This window comes from Mus pahari, chromosome 3 (genome assembly GCF_900095145.1).
Source record: "Mus pahari chromosome 3, PAHARI_EIJ_v1.1, whole genome shotgun sequence".
Lineage (NCBI taxonomy): Eukaryota > Metazoa > Chordata > Mammalia > Rodentia > Muridae > Mus > Mus pahari.
The window spans coordinates 145305943-145320666 of record NC_034592.1 but is presented as its reverse complement, the minus strand read 5'-3'; the positions used below and the strand labels follow the sequence as shown (position 1 = coordinate 145320666).

At 48.7% G+C, this 14724-nt stretch overlaps 1 protein-coding gene across 2 annotated transcripts in view; it reads right to left on the bottom strand.

Annotated features, from left to right (window-relative positions):
• The window catches only part of Sgk2 (serum/glucocorticoid regulated kinase 2), a 25868-nt gene that overhangs the window by 7798 nt on the left and 3346 nt on the right, over positions 1-14724 (bottom strand). The window contains exons 2-12 of one of the 2 annotated variants that reach the window (XM_021193118.2): positions 13844-14089; positions 11608-11667; positions 10651-10700; positions 10082-10139; positions 9827-9910; positions 8807-8938; positions 6675-6787; positions 6357-6393; positions 5451-5537; positions 1130-1225; positions 194-349 (exon numbers count right to left, since the gene is read on the bottom strand). In XM_021193118.2, the coding sequence (XP_021048777.1) occupies positions 194-349; positions 1130-1225; positions 5451-5537; positions 6357-6393; positions 6675-6787; positions 8807-8938; positions 9827-9910; positions 10082-10139; positions 10651-10700; positions 11608-11643 (849 nt within the window). In that variant the 5' untranslated portion in view covers positions 11644-11667; positions 13844-14089. The remainder of the gene's footprint in view (positions 1-193; positions 350-1129; positions 1226-5450; positions 5538-6356; positions 6394-6674; positions 6788-8806; positions 8939-9826; positions 9911-10081; positions 10140-10650; positions 10701-11607; positions 11668-13843; positions 14090-14724) is intronic. The other variant, XM_021193120.2, reaches the window with a different exon arrangement.

Here is a 14724-nt window from a genome sequence, read left to right as displayed (position 1 = left end):
AGAGAGAGAGAGAGAGAGAGAGAGAGAGAGAGAGAGAGAGAGAGAGAGAGAGAGAGCAACAGCTAGAAAGGTAATTTCTAGCAAATGCACTAGCAGCCCCTAGGTTTACAGGGCAGCAGAAGACAACCCCACCCCAGGTACTTCTGAGCTGTCTCTGAAGGAAGGGACCAGTGCTCTTCTCTTGGTCACCTACAAAGTCTTCCTTGGAGCCCAGCCGCTGCCTCTGGTCCTTGTGCAGAAGACCTTGCAGGAGGTCACAGGCAGCCACTGTCCGGCCTCCAGGGATCTGTAGCGGCTGATGTAAAATGTTCTCATACATCTGGGCCACATCTGTGTTGAAGAAGGGGGGCTGGGGAGAAAAGGGAGAAAAGCTTCAGCCATGAAGCCATGGAAAGGGATCTCATAGGGTGTTAGAGCAAGCTGGGATAGCCCGGAGGATCTGTCCAGGCCTGTGTCCAGGGCTACAGCTCGTGGGTCAGGAAGAAAGAGAAAGGACCTCCAGGCTTCCAATGTAGGACGAAGGATTGGTGAGAAGTCACAGGGTTTCCCCACCCATGGGAGGCTTGAGGAGGTCCTTGGACCACCTGTGTACCAAATATTTTACTCTCATCTTTCCCATTTCTTCCTGGCCTCACAGACATCTTCTGCCAGAGGCTACAAATGGCCAGATTATAGTAGACAAGGCTGAAGACCATTAAACCCTAGAGCTAAGAGCAGGGCTTTAAACTACTGTCACAGTCTACCCCTCCTGGCTCTTCCTCCAGCTCCTCCACCCATTGGTCCTTCTACCTACTCAGAGCTGACTCTTTCTGCTGCACTGTGCCATGCTGGAGAACCCAGCCCAGAGGAAAGCCAGCCTCAGGAAGGTATACACAGGCTTCCACCTACGCATACAGTCCGTGGTGGCTCCCAGTCTATCAGCACTGTGACCTTTCAGCCTTCGTTTCCTTCTTGGTACAGTAGAAGTAACTCTATACTCTGTAAAAAGGCTGTGTTGTACCTATGCTCCCCAGGGTGGACAGATAGCTCATTTAATTTCCCATGCAAAGCTAGAATAAGCTGTATAAACTGGGGACCACCCTCAGCTTTCCCAAGTCATGTGTGCCCTGTAGGCATATCTGTCACTCACCAGGCCATGTAGCATCTCATAGAGGACTGCCCCTAAGCACCACCAGTCCACTGCTCGATCGTAAGGCTCTTTACGAAGCACTTCCGGAGCCAAGTACTGTAGAGGAAGTAGAGTTATCTGAGGAGCCCCCAGTCTCAGTTTCTCTATACATAAACAAGGCGCTCGAAGGAGAAAATCACAGAAGTGGTTCCTGTCATCAGAATGTCATAGCTTCTCCTGCGGTCATCAATATTTGCTCACTAGAGGTCTGGCTGATGACAGGTCCTTTGCAGTGCACTGGGGCATACCGGAGGTCAGACAAGACTGCCCTGCATGGTTATGCATGTTGTACATCTCACAGGAGTACCAGACAAATGGGTTAAGGGAACTGCAACCTGTCTGTGATCTATGCGCCAAGCCAGATCTGCAATTCAGAAGCAGCCATAACTTCTTATTTGTGTATGGTCACCTATAGAGTATCTGTGTCCTAAGATTACCTTTGCCCTAAAGGGACAAAGCTAATGGAATGTGGCACACCCTTGTTCTGGAAACCTTTTTTTTGTTTGTTTGTTTTCTGAGACAGGGTATCTCTGTATAGCCCTGGCTGTCCTGGAACTCACTCTGTAGACCAGGCTGGCCTCGAACTCAGAAATCCGCCTGCCTCTGCCTCCCAAGTGCTGGGATTAAAGGCGTGCGCCACCACGCCCGGCGGAAACCTTAATGTCAGGGGAGAGGGGCAGAAAGGGGTGCATTTCAGGCCATACTGATGAAAACATGCCAGGCAGCCAGCCATGTCTGGCACAGGGAAAGAAACTGAGGCAGTGCTGAATTTCTGCCTGTCTCAAGGGCTTGGTGACCTCTTTGCTGTTAAGGAACTGAGTCCCAGCAACAGAAATAGCTGCCCTGAAGGACTACATGGGTCTGTGGAAGGGAAGAGAACCATACAGCTCTGAGCCGGCTTCAGTGGATAGGTCTAGAAAGAGCACTTGACCTGCCAGAACGTTGGCTTCCTTATCCTTAAAAGAAGACAGAATCAAAGTGGTAGCTGGAGATACACTTGGTGTATAAGCGTGAAGACCTGTATCTAAATCCTCAGCAGTCACACACAAGCCAGGTGAGATGGCTTATATTTGTAGCTCCAGTGACATGGCATAGGGTCGGGGTAGGCACAAGTGGATCACTGGATTGTTGACCAGCTAGCCTAGCCAAATGGATAGACTCCAGGTTCAGTCTGGGACATTGCGCCAAAAAAATAATGTGGAGCTGGGCAGTGGTGGCGCCCGCCTTTAATCCTAGCACTTGGGAGGCAGAGACAGGCGGATTTCTGAGTTCGAGGCCAGCCTGGTCTACAAAGTGGAACAGCCTGGCTGTTCCAGGACAGCCAGGACTATACAGAGAAACCCTGTCTCGAAAAAAATCAAATAAATAAAATAATAATAATAATAATAATAATAATAATAATAATAATAATAATGTGGAGAGTGACTAGGGAAAGTACCTGACACCAACTACTGACCTTCATACGCATGTGCACATGAACTTCTCCATATACACATGAGTATGTGCCCATACTACACACACACACACACACACACACACACACACACACACGAGTTAAAAAAAAAGGGACATGGAGTCCCTATTGGGGACACAGGAGCAAAGGAAGGGACTCTTGTCTGTCTGTGTGCCTGGGTCCTGAGCAGCGACATTTCTAGAAGAAGGAGTATCTCCTACATCAGTTACAATTCCGTATCCCCCACCCCTATTGCTAGTTGTACCCAAGAAAGGACTGACTGTTGTCAGGCTTTGCGGTAGGATCAGAATCATTCAGTAGGTACCCAATGTACAAACATAGCTAATGATCCTTGCTGGGAGAGGTTGCTTAGCATCAGCTCCCTAAGTACCAACGGGAGGACCCGATCTGAAGGTCCAGAACAACTCTGCAGGCTGACAGAGGCACACAGGGAGGCCATGCCCCAGGGAAAACAGAGAGGAGCAGTTCCACTTTGCAACCTCAACCCTTTGCTCCTTCTGAAGCCTGCTCGAGCTACAGGGGCCCTCCCACGTCAAGGTTCACCATCCAAGACTTGTGGATATTCAAGGGGAGGTTTTAAACCCAAGGCAAGTCAGATAGACATGTGAATTCCCACTCAGACATGCAATATTTACTGATTGATTGACTGATTGTGGTCCTAGAGGTTGAATTCAGGGCCTCATGCATGCCAGGCAGCCCTAATTATTATCTTGAGGTAGTGTCTTACAATCCCTCTGCCTCACCCTCTCAATTTCTGTAGGGATTACAGAAATCCACACATTTTAACCTCCTAGGATCTCTGAAAGAGGGAGGAAGATTTATGTTTAATACTTCCCTGACCTTAACTCTCAGGCCAGGCTCTCACGGTCAAGGACTTGGCCCTGTGGAGCAGTGCCATCCAATACAGTGGCCACGAGCCACATGTGGCTATCAAACAATTGCTTCTGCAGATGATCAAGATCTGTGTCTACTGAAATGTGACCGATCACAGCTGAGATGGGCTATAAATGTAAACTAGTCTCATATGCTAGATTGTAAGACAGAAAAGAATTAATTATTTCAACAGTTTTTACACTTGTGTGTGTGTGTGCACGATCCATACACATACACACACACACACACACACACCACACACACACAGAGAGAGAGAGAGAGAGAGAGAGAGAGAGAGAGAGAGATCAGTTCTGTCCTACCACGTGGGTTCTGGGCATTGAACTCTGATCCTTATGCTTGGCAAAACATGCCCTTACATGTTAAGCCGTCTTGACAGACCTATTTAACAAATTTATACTGAATGTATATTAAAATTAGAATATTTGAGATATATCGAGTGAAATAAAATATTATTAAAATTAGTTTCACCAATTTCTCCTTACACAAACACACCAAGACAAGACCTAACTTATGTAGTCCAGGCTGGTCTCAAACTCACATAGATCTACCTGCCTCACCTTTCAAAGGAAGGGCTTAGCAGCATGTGCCAAGATGCCCTAGCATTGCTCGTTCCTTCTCATTCTGTGCGTGTATTTGGTGCTGCGAATGTAAGCCTTGACGAGCGCTCTACCATCAAGCTACAACCTGATTCCCGTGGTTTTTTTTTTTTTTTTGCTTAAAGATTTCTTTAATTTTATTTTATGTGTATGGGTGTTTTGCCTTCATGCATGTGTGTGCCACATGTTTGTAGCGCCAACAAAGGCCAAAAGAAGGTCATATTGTTTGGAACTGGAGTTAGAGATGGCTGTGAGCTGCCACGAGACCCAATTCCTGATCCTCTGCAAGAGCAACAAATGCTCTTAACTCCTGAGACATCTCTTCATCCCTGTCTTTATACATACATACATGCATACATACATACATACACACACATACATACATACATACATACATACATACACACATACACACACATACGTACATACACACACATACACACATACATACATACATACATACATANACACACATACATACATACACATACATACACACACATACATACATACACACATACATATACACATATACATATATATATTTAACTTATTTATTTCTATTTTGTATGTATGGGTGTTTTGCTTGCACCACTTATATGCAGTATCCCTGGAGGCCAGAAGGGAGCACTGAATCCTTTGGACCTGGAGTTACAGACCAACTGTCTATAACTCCAGGTCCAACTGCACACTGGGAACCAAACCTAGCTTCCCTCGAAGAGTAACCACTGCTCTTAACCACAGAGCCACCTTTCCAGCACATGGTTTTACCTTTTCTTTTCTTTTCTTTTCTTTTCTTTTCTTTTCTTTTCTTGGATATTTTCCTTTTTTCTTTTTCTTTTTTAATTAGATACTTTCTTTACATGATTTTACCTTTTTAATATATAGTTTCTGAGGCTCTGAGTTCAATCCTTAAGACCACAATAAATAAATAAATAAATAAATAAGGTTTACATGTATTTAGTTTCCTGAAGTTCCCATCTGACCTGGGACCTACTCTATAATAAAGCTGGCTTCGAACTCCTGATCCCCACCTCCTATTCCCACTTTCCAAGTGTTGGGATTGCAGGCGTGCAACCCCACATCCAGCCAGAGCTGACCTATTTCCACTGGGCAGCAGCTGAATTCACCAGAGGGTAGCTGGGTCCCCCCAGAGCTGGTTCCCTGACCCAAAGAAACGAAGACTCAGCACAGCGCTGCCTCACGGAAGAGCTGGGGAGAACGAAACAAGGCCCTTCTGCTGTAGCCTGCGGGCTGTATTTAGTGTCTGTGAGCTCAGCCATTCCCGGTCTGCTTTCTCCATAGATCTTCCACATACCTCAGGGGTGCCGCAGAAGGTGGACGTGGTCTCCTCAGGCTCTACACATTCCTTGCAAAGGCCGAAATCGGTCAGTACCACGTGACCCTGTGGGGGGAGAGACGTGGCCAAAACTCAAACTCCACACCCTAGAGCCGTGGCTGTGGAGTATTGGTGAGGAGACACAGCTGCATGCTTCATGCAGACCCAGAGTTCGTGGCCTGGATGCCAGGAGACCTCAGGGCACTGACCAGGGACATGGCACTCTGCCATCTTCCCTAGTTTATCAAGACGCAGGCCCGTGCCTACAACAGTGGCAAATCCAGGATGTTCTTGCTGGGTAGCAGTCTGCTTAGTGGGGGGCTGGAGGCTGACAAACCCACCGGCGCTAGCTAGCTGGGTGTGAGGATGGAGACGGTAGAGGGATATTGAGGGGCTCTTATCGGCGGACTCCATAGATACTATCAGACTCCTGGAGCTGCCATGCTTTTAATCCTTACTGCACCTCTAGGACCTCTTTTCCAACGTTATGCTGCCCCCTAGAGGACAATCCACATCCAGCAACTGAGCACTGAGGGTCACGAAGGCCCAAATCTCCTTGTCTCAGTTTATTCCCATCCTAAAGAGCAATCCCTGCTTAGGTTCTAATCCTGTGAGGTTTGTTGAGGTCTCTCTTGCAACCACAGTGTGCCAATTCTGTATATGTATGTGTATGTGTTTATGTATATATCTGCACTGATATTTGCACATGCACTCCTGTACATATGAGTCTATACATACATATGTACAAGATTACATATGTACACATACACATACAAGAATGAATGTTATCATATACATACATATGTAATACACAAGTACCAATATATACAGACCATGTGTAGAGGACACATATTAGAGCTACACACACACACACCCCTCACATACCTGGCAGTCCAAGAGAATGTTTTCTGGCTTCAGGTCTCTGCAGAAAATAAGAAAAAACAGCCATTTAACTGAGTGAACTGGGGACTCTGGTCCTAGCAGGAGAACGACTCATGGAAGCTCCCACAGGAGAATAAGGAAAACCCAGGGAGGCCGGCTTGACTCTGAAAATGGAGGACAGCCTTGGGAAAGTTCTCCAAAAAGGAGGGGAGCCCTCTCTGTTCACAGACCGGGGTCACCGGGGCGTCACAGCCCACACAAGCCCTGCCTGATGGAGCAAGAAGGTTCTGGGGCTGATCATGAGCCAAGAGCAGGCTTCACCTGTAGATGATGTTGAGAGAGTGAAGGTAACCGATGGCGCTTGCCACCTCTGCAGTGTAGAACCTGGCCCGGGGCTCCAGGAACCTGCGTTCCCGCTGTAGATGGAAGAAGAGCTAGGAGAAAGGAGAGAGAGATGGCAGCTGGACTCCAGCTCCCAGCACACGAAACAGGGTTCCACCAAGACCCTCTCCTCTGTGCAGGCTTCTGGCCCTATTCTAAACTGCAGTGTATGTAAACCAAGAGACTACATGCTGACTCCACCTTTCCAGGCACCTGGGCTCTCTGAGGCTCCAATCAGCCAGCATAATTAATTAACTACTGTGTTCCACACTACAAATCATGCCCCTTCAATGCCACTTATTTAATCCTCATGACCATCTTCAAGCTCTCTACTGTGATGTCCGTTTCATGTCAGAGGAGTTCAGTGATTTGTCTAAGGTCCCCGAGTTCAGAGCTGGCAGAGCTGGAACTTGAAACCAGGTAGTTCAAGACATACTTTGGTGGTGGTGGTAGGGCAGGAAGTAGACTCTATGGAACCCAGACTGGCCTTGAACTCACAGTCCTCCTACCTCTGTATCCCACGTGTTGGGATTACAGGTGTGAGGCACCATGCCCAGCAACATTGTATTTTTTCCTCCTACCCAAGCATTAGGACGTCACACAGCCCAGCTTAGATTTCCCTGTTTGGTCTGCTTTGTGAGTTGCAAAGCCATCGTTTAGGGATGTGCAGAATAAAGCCTCCCCTGCTGGACTCGGGCTGAAATCTGGTGCAGCGGAGGACAGCCCCACTAAGTCTTGCCCCTTGTTCAGGGAGACAAAGCAAAAGCCCACGTTTGTGCCCAACTTGTCCCTGCCCTGTTTTGGGGTTAGCAAGTGGCTCAGGTCTCTACTTAGGCAGTGACATCAGGATAGAGAGATGACTCAGTGGTTAAAGTGCTTGTATGAGGACCTGTGATGGTTTGTATATGCTCGGCCCAGGGAGTGGCACAATTAGGAGGTGTGGCCCTGTTGGAGTAGGTGTGTCACTGTGGGTGTGGGCTTTAAGATTTTCATCCTAGCTACCTGGAAGCCAGTATTCTGCTAGCAGCCTTCAGATGAAGATATAGAATTCTCAGCTCCTCCTGCACCATGCCTGCCTGGATGCTGTCATGCTCCCACCTTGATGATACTGGACTGAGCCTCTGAACCTGTAAGCCAGCTCCAATTAAATGTTGTCCTCATAAGACTTGCCTTGGCTGTGGTGGTGTCTGTTCACAGCAGGAAAAATGCTAACTAAGACAGGACCCAAGTCCAGATCCCCAGAGACCAATTTAAATGCCATGTGGCCACGGCTGCCCATCTGTAATTCGAGCCTCAATAGATGGAGACCAAGGAACACCAGAGCAAGCTGGCTAGCAAGACTAGCTACAATGTCAAGCTCTGGGCTTGCTTAAGAGATCTTGCCTTGATGAAAAAGATGGAAGAGAACCTGGGGGGGGGGTGACTTTTGACATCAATCTCTGGCCTCCATGTGCAAATCCACACACACTCACATGTTTGCCCCGCACATAAAAATGTGTGTGTACAATACACATACATGAAAATAAATAAGATTTTTTTCTTTTTACTTTTTCTTTTTTTCCCCTCCCATTGGATTTTTAAGATGGGGTCTCTCTGTGTAGCCTTGGCTATCCTGGAACTCACTCTGTAGACCAGGTTGGCCCCAAACTCACAGAAATCTACCTGCCTCTGCCTGCCTCTCAAATGCTGGGATTAAAAGCATGCACCACCACTACTGCCCAGGAAAGTAAGATTTTAAAAAAAAAAAAATGATAGTGATGGGTTATTTCTTACCCTGTGACCTGGTTGTGGGAAACGGCAGTATTGGAAACAATGACCACACATTTCTCTCTGGCAGTGACCTTTCCTGGAGTCTATGAGAGTGAGGCTGGGCCACCTTGTGTGGGAAAGGCAGGAAAGTATAGCAGCGGGGGTGAAGAGGACCCTCTCGCTATAGACTGGGTTATCTTGAGAAACGACTTACTGGGCTGAACCTCTGTTTGTTGGGCTACCAAGTGAATCTGTGGTAGGGATGCGGTGGGGGTACACAGTGAGCATGTGCGAGGCCGGCTCCCCTCCCACGGTCCGCTCACCTCTCCCCCATTGACATAGTCAAGCACAAAGTAGAGCTTCTCCGGGGTCTGGAAGGAGTAGCGCAGGCCCACGAGGAAGGGGTGCCTCACGTTCTTCAGCAGCACGTTGCGCTCTGCCATGATGTGGCTCTGCTGTGGAGTAACAGACGGGGGTCCATGTCACAGCTCGGGACATTCCAGGTGACCTTGCTTCTGGAGGTCTCCTTGCCTTGGTTCAAACGCCCACGTGGGCTCTTGATTGTCCCCACACTCCTTGTCTCGTACTTAGAAGTCAGTGTCTTGAGCCCCAACCCCAGCCACTTCAGACTAGTGTAACTCCAGAAACCCCTGCCCTGGGGTGACAAGCAAAGCATATACTACATATATGATCCTGCTATTTTATCTATCTGAAAAACCCCGCCCCTCCCTCCCTCCTCCCCGCTCTGTGTTTGTGTGTGTCCGAGAGCATCTTTAATAAGTTGATGACAGAAGCCCCTCTCCTCCATAGTCTTTGAGACAGGGTCCCACTGGACCTATCTCTGCAGTACTGGGATTAGAGAGACTTGCTGCCGTGCTTAGCCTTTCCTGTGGGTTCTAGGGGACCAAACTCAGGTCCTTGTGCTTGCACAGAGAGCGTTTTATTGTCTTAGCCATCTCCCTAGCCCCTGGGTATGCCACCTTTATTTCTCAAACCATCAGAGTGCTATTTACTGTCAGGATCCATTCGAGACCATTCATGCAGGAAGACCTACCTCCCTTCCAAGCTGGCCAGGCCGAAGGGACCTTTGAAGGGGGCATGGTGTGAGCCCACAGTGCGCACTTGGGAGCCTGCTCCCTAGAGAGGGCAGATAGTTCAGAGGATCCTGCATCCTCCATGAGGCTCCTAGGGAGATGGCTTAACCTGCCTTCCTCTAGGAAGGTTAGGGTCCTGTGTGCCGCTGGACTTTCTGAGCTGTTCCCTATAGACCTCTTGGAGATGGGACCGTCTTGAGAAGCCTCCTAGAAGCAGGAAGGGAAGTGAGCTTTCCTGAGCTCAGGTACCTCTTTGTTCTTTAAGATGGACTTCTTTTGTAGCACCTTCACTGCGTAGAAGGCTCCGTCCGACTTGCGCTTGGCCAGTAGGACCTGCAAAAAGTAAAGACACAAGACTTCAGGGATGATGGGGCTCTTCTGGCAGCCCCCATACCCATTCTGCAAGTGTGTGGCATGTGAGCCTTTGCTTACATATGCTAATGGAAGACAGCAGGTGGAAGGCTGCAGAGGAAGAGACCCCAGCCTCCTGAGGTCCTTACTTACCTTCCCATAGTTCCCTTTGCCAATGACTTTGAGGAAATCAAAGTCTGTGGGTCGGGCACTGTGGACAGGAGAAGAGCACAGGTTAGCCTTTGGACGCTCAGGAAGCCGGGACTCTGGTTAACTTCAGACCTGGAAAAGGCAGGTGGCTTGGCAGGAGCCTCATGGCCCGGTCAGTGAAGAACACGTCTCACAACCCAAAGTCACTTAAAAGACTCAGCCTTACACCCACCCAGCTCACAGACCAGTTAGGAGAGGCGAATCAGGTACACGTGCAGAAGGCAGTCTGCCCATCCGCCCCTCACCCCCATCCCCACCCCCGCCCACAGTAGGAGAAGGGTCTGGAGAGTTGCTGACAGTGCAGATGTTTGGGGTCATTCCAGGCGAGAGGCTCAGCCTGGGTCAAAGCAGGGAAGTTAATGAGAGATGAAGCTGAGTGGGCGTAGGGGAAGAGGGATGCTGGGCCAGCTGGCAAAGGTTTTGAGCACACCAGGGACCTTAGATTTCATTTCTAAGGAGAACCCGCCATGGGACAGCCAGGGGGGAGTTTCATCTTCGAAACCAGAACTCACTTTGGGTTGGCTGATGGCCCCAGGTTGATGTTCCCATTGGCCCTAGAGGGCTGAAGACATATAAAGAAAGAAGCAATGAATGAAGATCGTCAAGCCTCCTCACCTTCCTTTGAACCAGGCCTCAGTTCTGCCAACATCACTATCAGCTTATCCCCATCCCACCCTCTCCACCCCCTTCCTCTTTTGGTTTTGGTCCCTTGTGCCCACCCACTCTTCCATCTAACCACTCACATCAAACTTGCTTCTCCTAACAAATCATGACAATTATAAAGAAAGAAAATGGGGGCTGGTGAGATGGCTCAGTGGGTAGGAGCACTGACTGCTCTTCCAAAAGTCTTGAGTTCAAATCACAGCAACCACATGGTGACTCACAACCATCTGTAATGAGATCTGAGGCCCTCTTCTGGGGTGTCTAAAGACAGTTATTACAGTGTACTTACATGTAATAATAAATAAAACTTTGGGATGGAGTGAGTGGGGCTGGAGCAAGTGGGGACAGAGCAAGCAGAGGTCCTGAGTTCAATTCCCAGCAACCACATTATGGCTCATAACCATCTGTACAGCTACACTATACTCATATACATAAAATAAATAAATAAATAAATAAATAAATAAATAAATAAATAATAAATAAACAAATAAATCTTAAAACGAATGGAAGCCAGAGAGTTGTTGCTCAAGGTCTTACAGGTAGCCGGGGTGGGACTTGAACCTATGTATTTTCAAAACCAATCTCATAATTTTTTTCTAACCAAATCTACTTCTTATAACGCCCAGCTAAATCTCTCTTCACTTTTCCTTGCAAATGGCCATCCCAGGGGACTCACAGTAACCCGGAAGATCCAAGTTCTGGTTGAAAGCCCATTGTGCTGGCCAGGATCTCCACAGATTTCCTCAGCCTTGGGAGTCCCTGGTGCAGGGTGCTGGGTATTGGGAGGAGGATCAAGAACCATTTACCTGTGGGCTAGGAACTCCAACTGGGCTGGAGGCCATTCTGCAGCTATGATCAGGCAGGCTCTGGGGGGCACAGGGAAGAACAGGAATGATGGAGCTTGGTCTCCAGGCAGGGCTGCCCCCTGGCCTTTCTAATCCAGCCTTAGTAGCTCCCACCCTAAAGGCCAGCCATCCATGTATCCGCGAGACAAACGACATTTGCTATGGGGAATTGCAGGCTGGTATCCAGTTGAGCTGAGGTCTGAACCCCGATGGTCATAATTCACCTTCAAGACACGGTAGGTGTTCCCTCATGCTCCTGGAACTCTGGCCCCTGCCTAAGTTACCACCTCCCACAGCCCCCACAAGAGCTCACCCTCTCTTTGTCTTCTCCTCTCCTCTCCTCTCCTCTCCTCTCCTCTCTCTCTCCCTTCTCTCTTTCTCCTTGTATTTCTTTCTTTCTTTCTTTCTTTTTTTTTCAAGACAGGGTTTCTCTGTATAGCCCTGGCTGTTCTGGAACTCACTCTGTAGACCAGGCTGGCCTCGAACTCAGAAATCCACCTGCCTCTGCCTCCCGAGTGCTGGGATTAAAGGTGTGAGTCACCACACCCGGCTCTCCCTGTATTTCTATAATAAAGCTCTTAAACCATAGAGAGTCTCTGCTCCATCAAGTCCCGCTGTGCACTCTGGTCAGTGTTGGGAACTCCTTCCCTTATCCCTCTCTCCTATAACCCCGGGGTGTCGCCTCGGGGTCCCCGGTCAGGGGCTGCCCCTTCTCTCCTCCACCCCCGCCGAGTGGGGTCAGAGACTTAGATGCCCACCTAGGGCCTAGTGGAAAGGGCCTGGCAGTCTCCCCATGTCCGCCTGCCCAGAGCATAGGAACTCTGGTATATTTCTCCCCCTGCTTCTTCCCCAGGGCCTTCCCTGGGCCCCCCTTTTTTTGTTCCCAACAATTTGCCAGCCCAGCCTTTCTCACCAAACAATTTAGTGGGGGTGGACAGGGACAGATAGAGTGACTCCTGCCTGGTGGGGTCTCTGCAAAGGTTGGGGACACCCAGGACAGGAAAACCCTTGTGGTTCATAGGAAGTTCCAGAACTCCAAGGTGGCCAGAGCAGGAAGGACTCTTGCAGGCCTAAAGCTGAATATTTCCCTGTACTTCTCAGTGAGGTACCCAGAATCTTTTAAAAGGCCTTATGTGGTTTTGTTTCTCTATTGTTTTAGACAGGGTCTTGCTCTGGAGCCCATGCTGGCCTTGAGCTTGCTATATATCCTAGGTTGGCCTAGAACTGCCTTAGCCTCGCACGCGGTGAGAATTTGAAAATGAGCTACCACGCTTGATTTAGAAAAGGACTTTCTAGGGAGATAGATGCAGGCAGATTTCTGAGTTCGAGGCCAACCTGGTCTACAAAGTGAGTTCTAGGACAGCCAGGGCTACACAGAGAAACTCTGTCTTGAAAAAAACAAAAAAAAAAAAAAACCAACAACAAAAAAAGGACTTTCTAGGGTCCCACCTTTTGTGGGTAGACTCCCACCTAAGCATGTTGGCAACCTTGAATTCTTGTGGGTACTCTCAGGCTAAGCTCTGTGACGAAGACAACCTTCTGGACCCTGTACTTTCTCTAGTGTCCATTAATAGCAGCTGCACTGGGGACTTTGGACCAGAATCACAGAATTCCCCAAGTAGCCAGTGTCTATATGAGGTCAAATGGTAGAAGCAGTGGGCAGCTGGTCTTTGTAGCCAGCAGCACAGTGGAAGTATCTGACTGTCTAGGATTTGGTTCAGGGCCTTGGAACCTCTTAGACGCTACCCCTTTCATGGGGGTAGGTGCAGATTGTTCACCCCAGTTTTGGTTGCTGTGAAGCCTGGGCTATGTAGCCTGGCATCTCTTAGATCGCTGGCTTTCCAGGGAAGGTCTTAGAGGTACCACTCTTGTAGCTGGGTGGGACACTGAAACCCATTCACCTGTGGCCAGGAACTTCCACCAGATCAGAGGCCACCACCAGTACAGAAAGTAACTTTGGGGGAAGGGAGGGTAGTCCCCTGAAGGACTGATCTAGAGGCTCAGCACTGTCAAATCCCTGCACAGTTGTAGAATTAATTCCACCAGAGGGAGTGCATCCTGGCCTCTCTGATGTACACCAGGCTGTGCTCCCACAGCCTGGCTGTGCTCCCACAGCCTGGCTGTGACATCACCACCCCTCCCCAGGTGGTCCCCAATGGGTCCAATGCCCAGCCCCGGGTCCCTGGGCCCCACATACCTATGCAGCCGGGGCAGGGCAGAGCCTCTGGGAGATGCAGCAGTTGGAGCCGAGCACAGGCCGTGGACAAGAGAGACTCTCTCTGTTCTCCCAACAAGAGCCAAGTGTCAGTGCCTGGTGCCCCCAGCACAGAGCTCAGAGCTTCTAGCAGTGGCAGCAGTGAGGGGACTGGTGATGTCACACGGGATCCAGAAGCTCTTAGGATGAGACGGGAGACCTCTGTTCCCCTGGGGTCACCATTTTTCCCTAAGAAATGAAGGATTACATAGCAGTCACAGAAGAACCTGGAGACCATTGAGGACTGTAAAAATGTATGTGTGACTGTGTAGGTCAGTGTATGTGTGCTCTCTGCAAGAGTTTCTTGCAGAGATGTGCTTTGTTGTGTCTGGTGTGTCATTATATCTTCGGATCTCAAATATTTGTGTCAGTGTGTGTGTATGCGTGTGTGTGTGTGTGTGTGTGTGTGTAAGACTGTGTACATGTGTTGTGTGTACATGTGAGTGTGCATCTGTGCTGAGTTCATCATTGTTTTGCTGTGTGTGCAGTGGATGTAATATCCCCAAACATTAATGTGTCACTGTTTAGTATGTGCCAGCATATCTATCTATCTATCTATCTATCTATCTATCTATCTATCTATCTATCTATCTATTTACTATGTTTGTGTGTGAGTCTGCTTTTGAGTATCTATGTGTTTGTCTTCTAATAAGAAATGTGTCTAGTAATATGTGCACATGACCTATGTAACTACATGTATGTATAGGTGTATAGGTCCATCACTGTGTGACTGTCCATAGTGGTGTGTATTGCATAATCTCTCTCTCTCTCTCCTTCTCTCTCTCTCTCTCTCTCTCTCTCTCTCTCTCTCTCTCTCTCTCTCT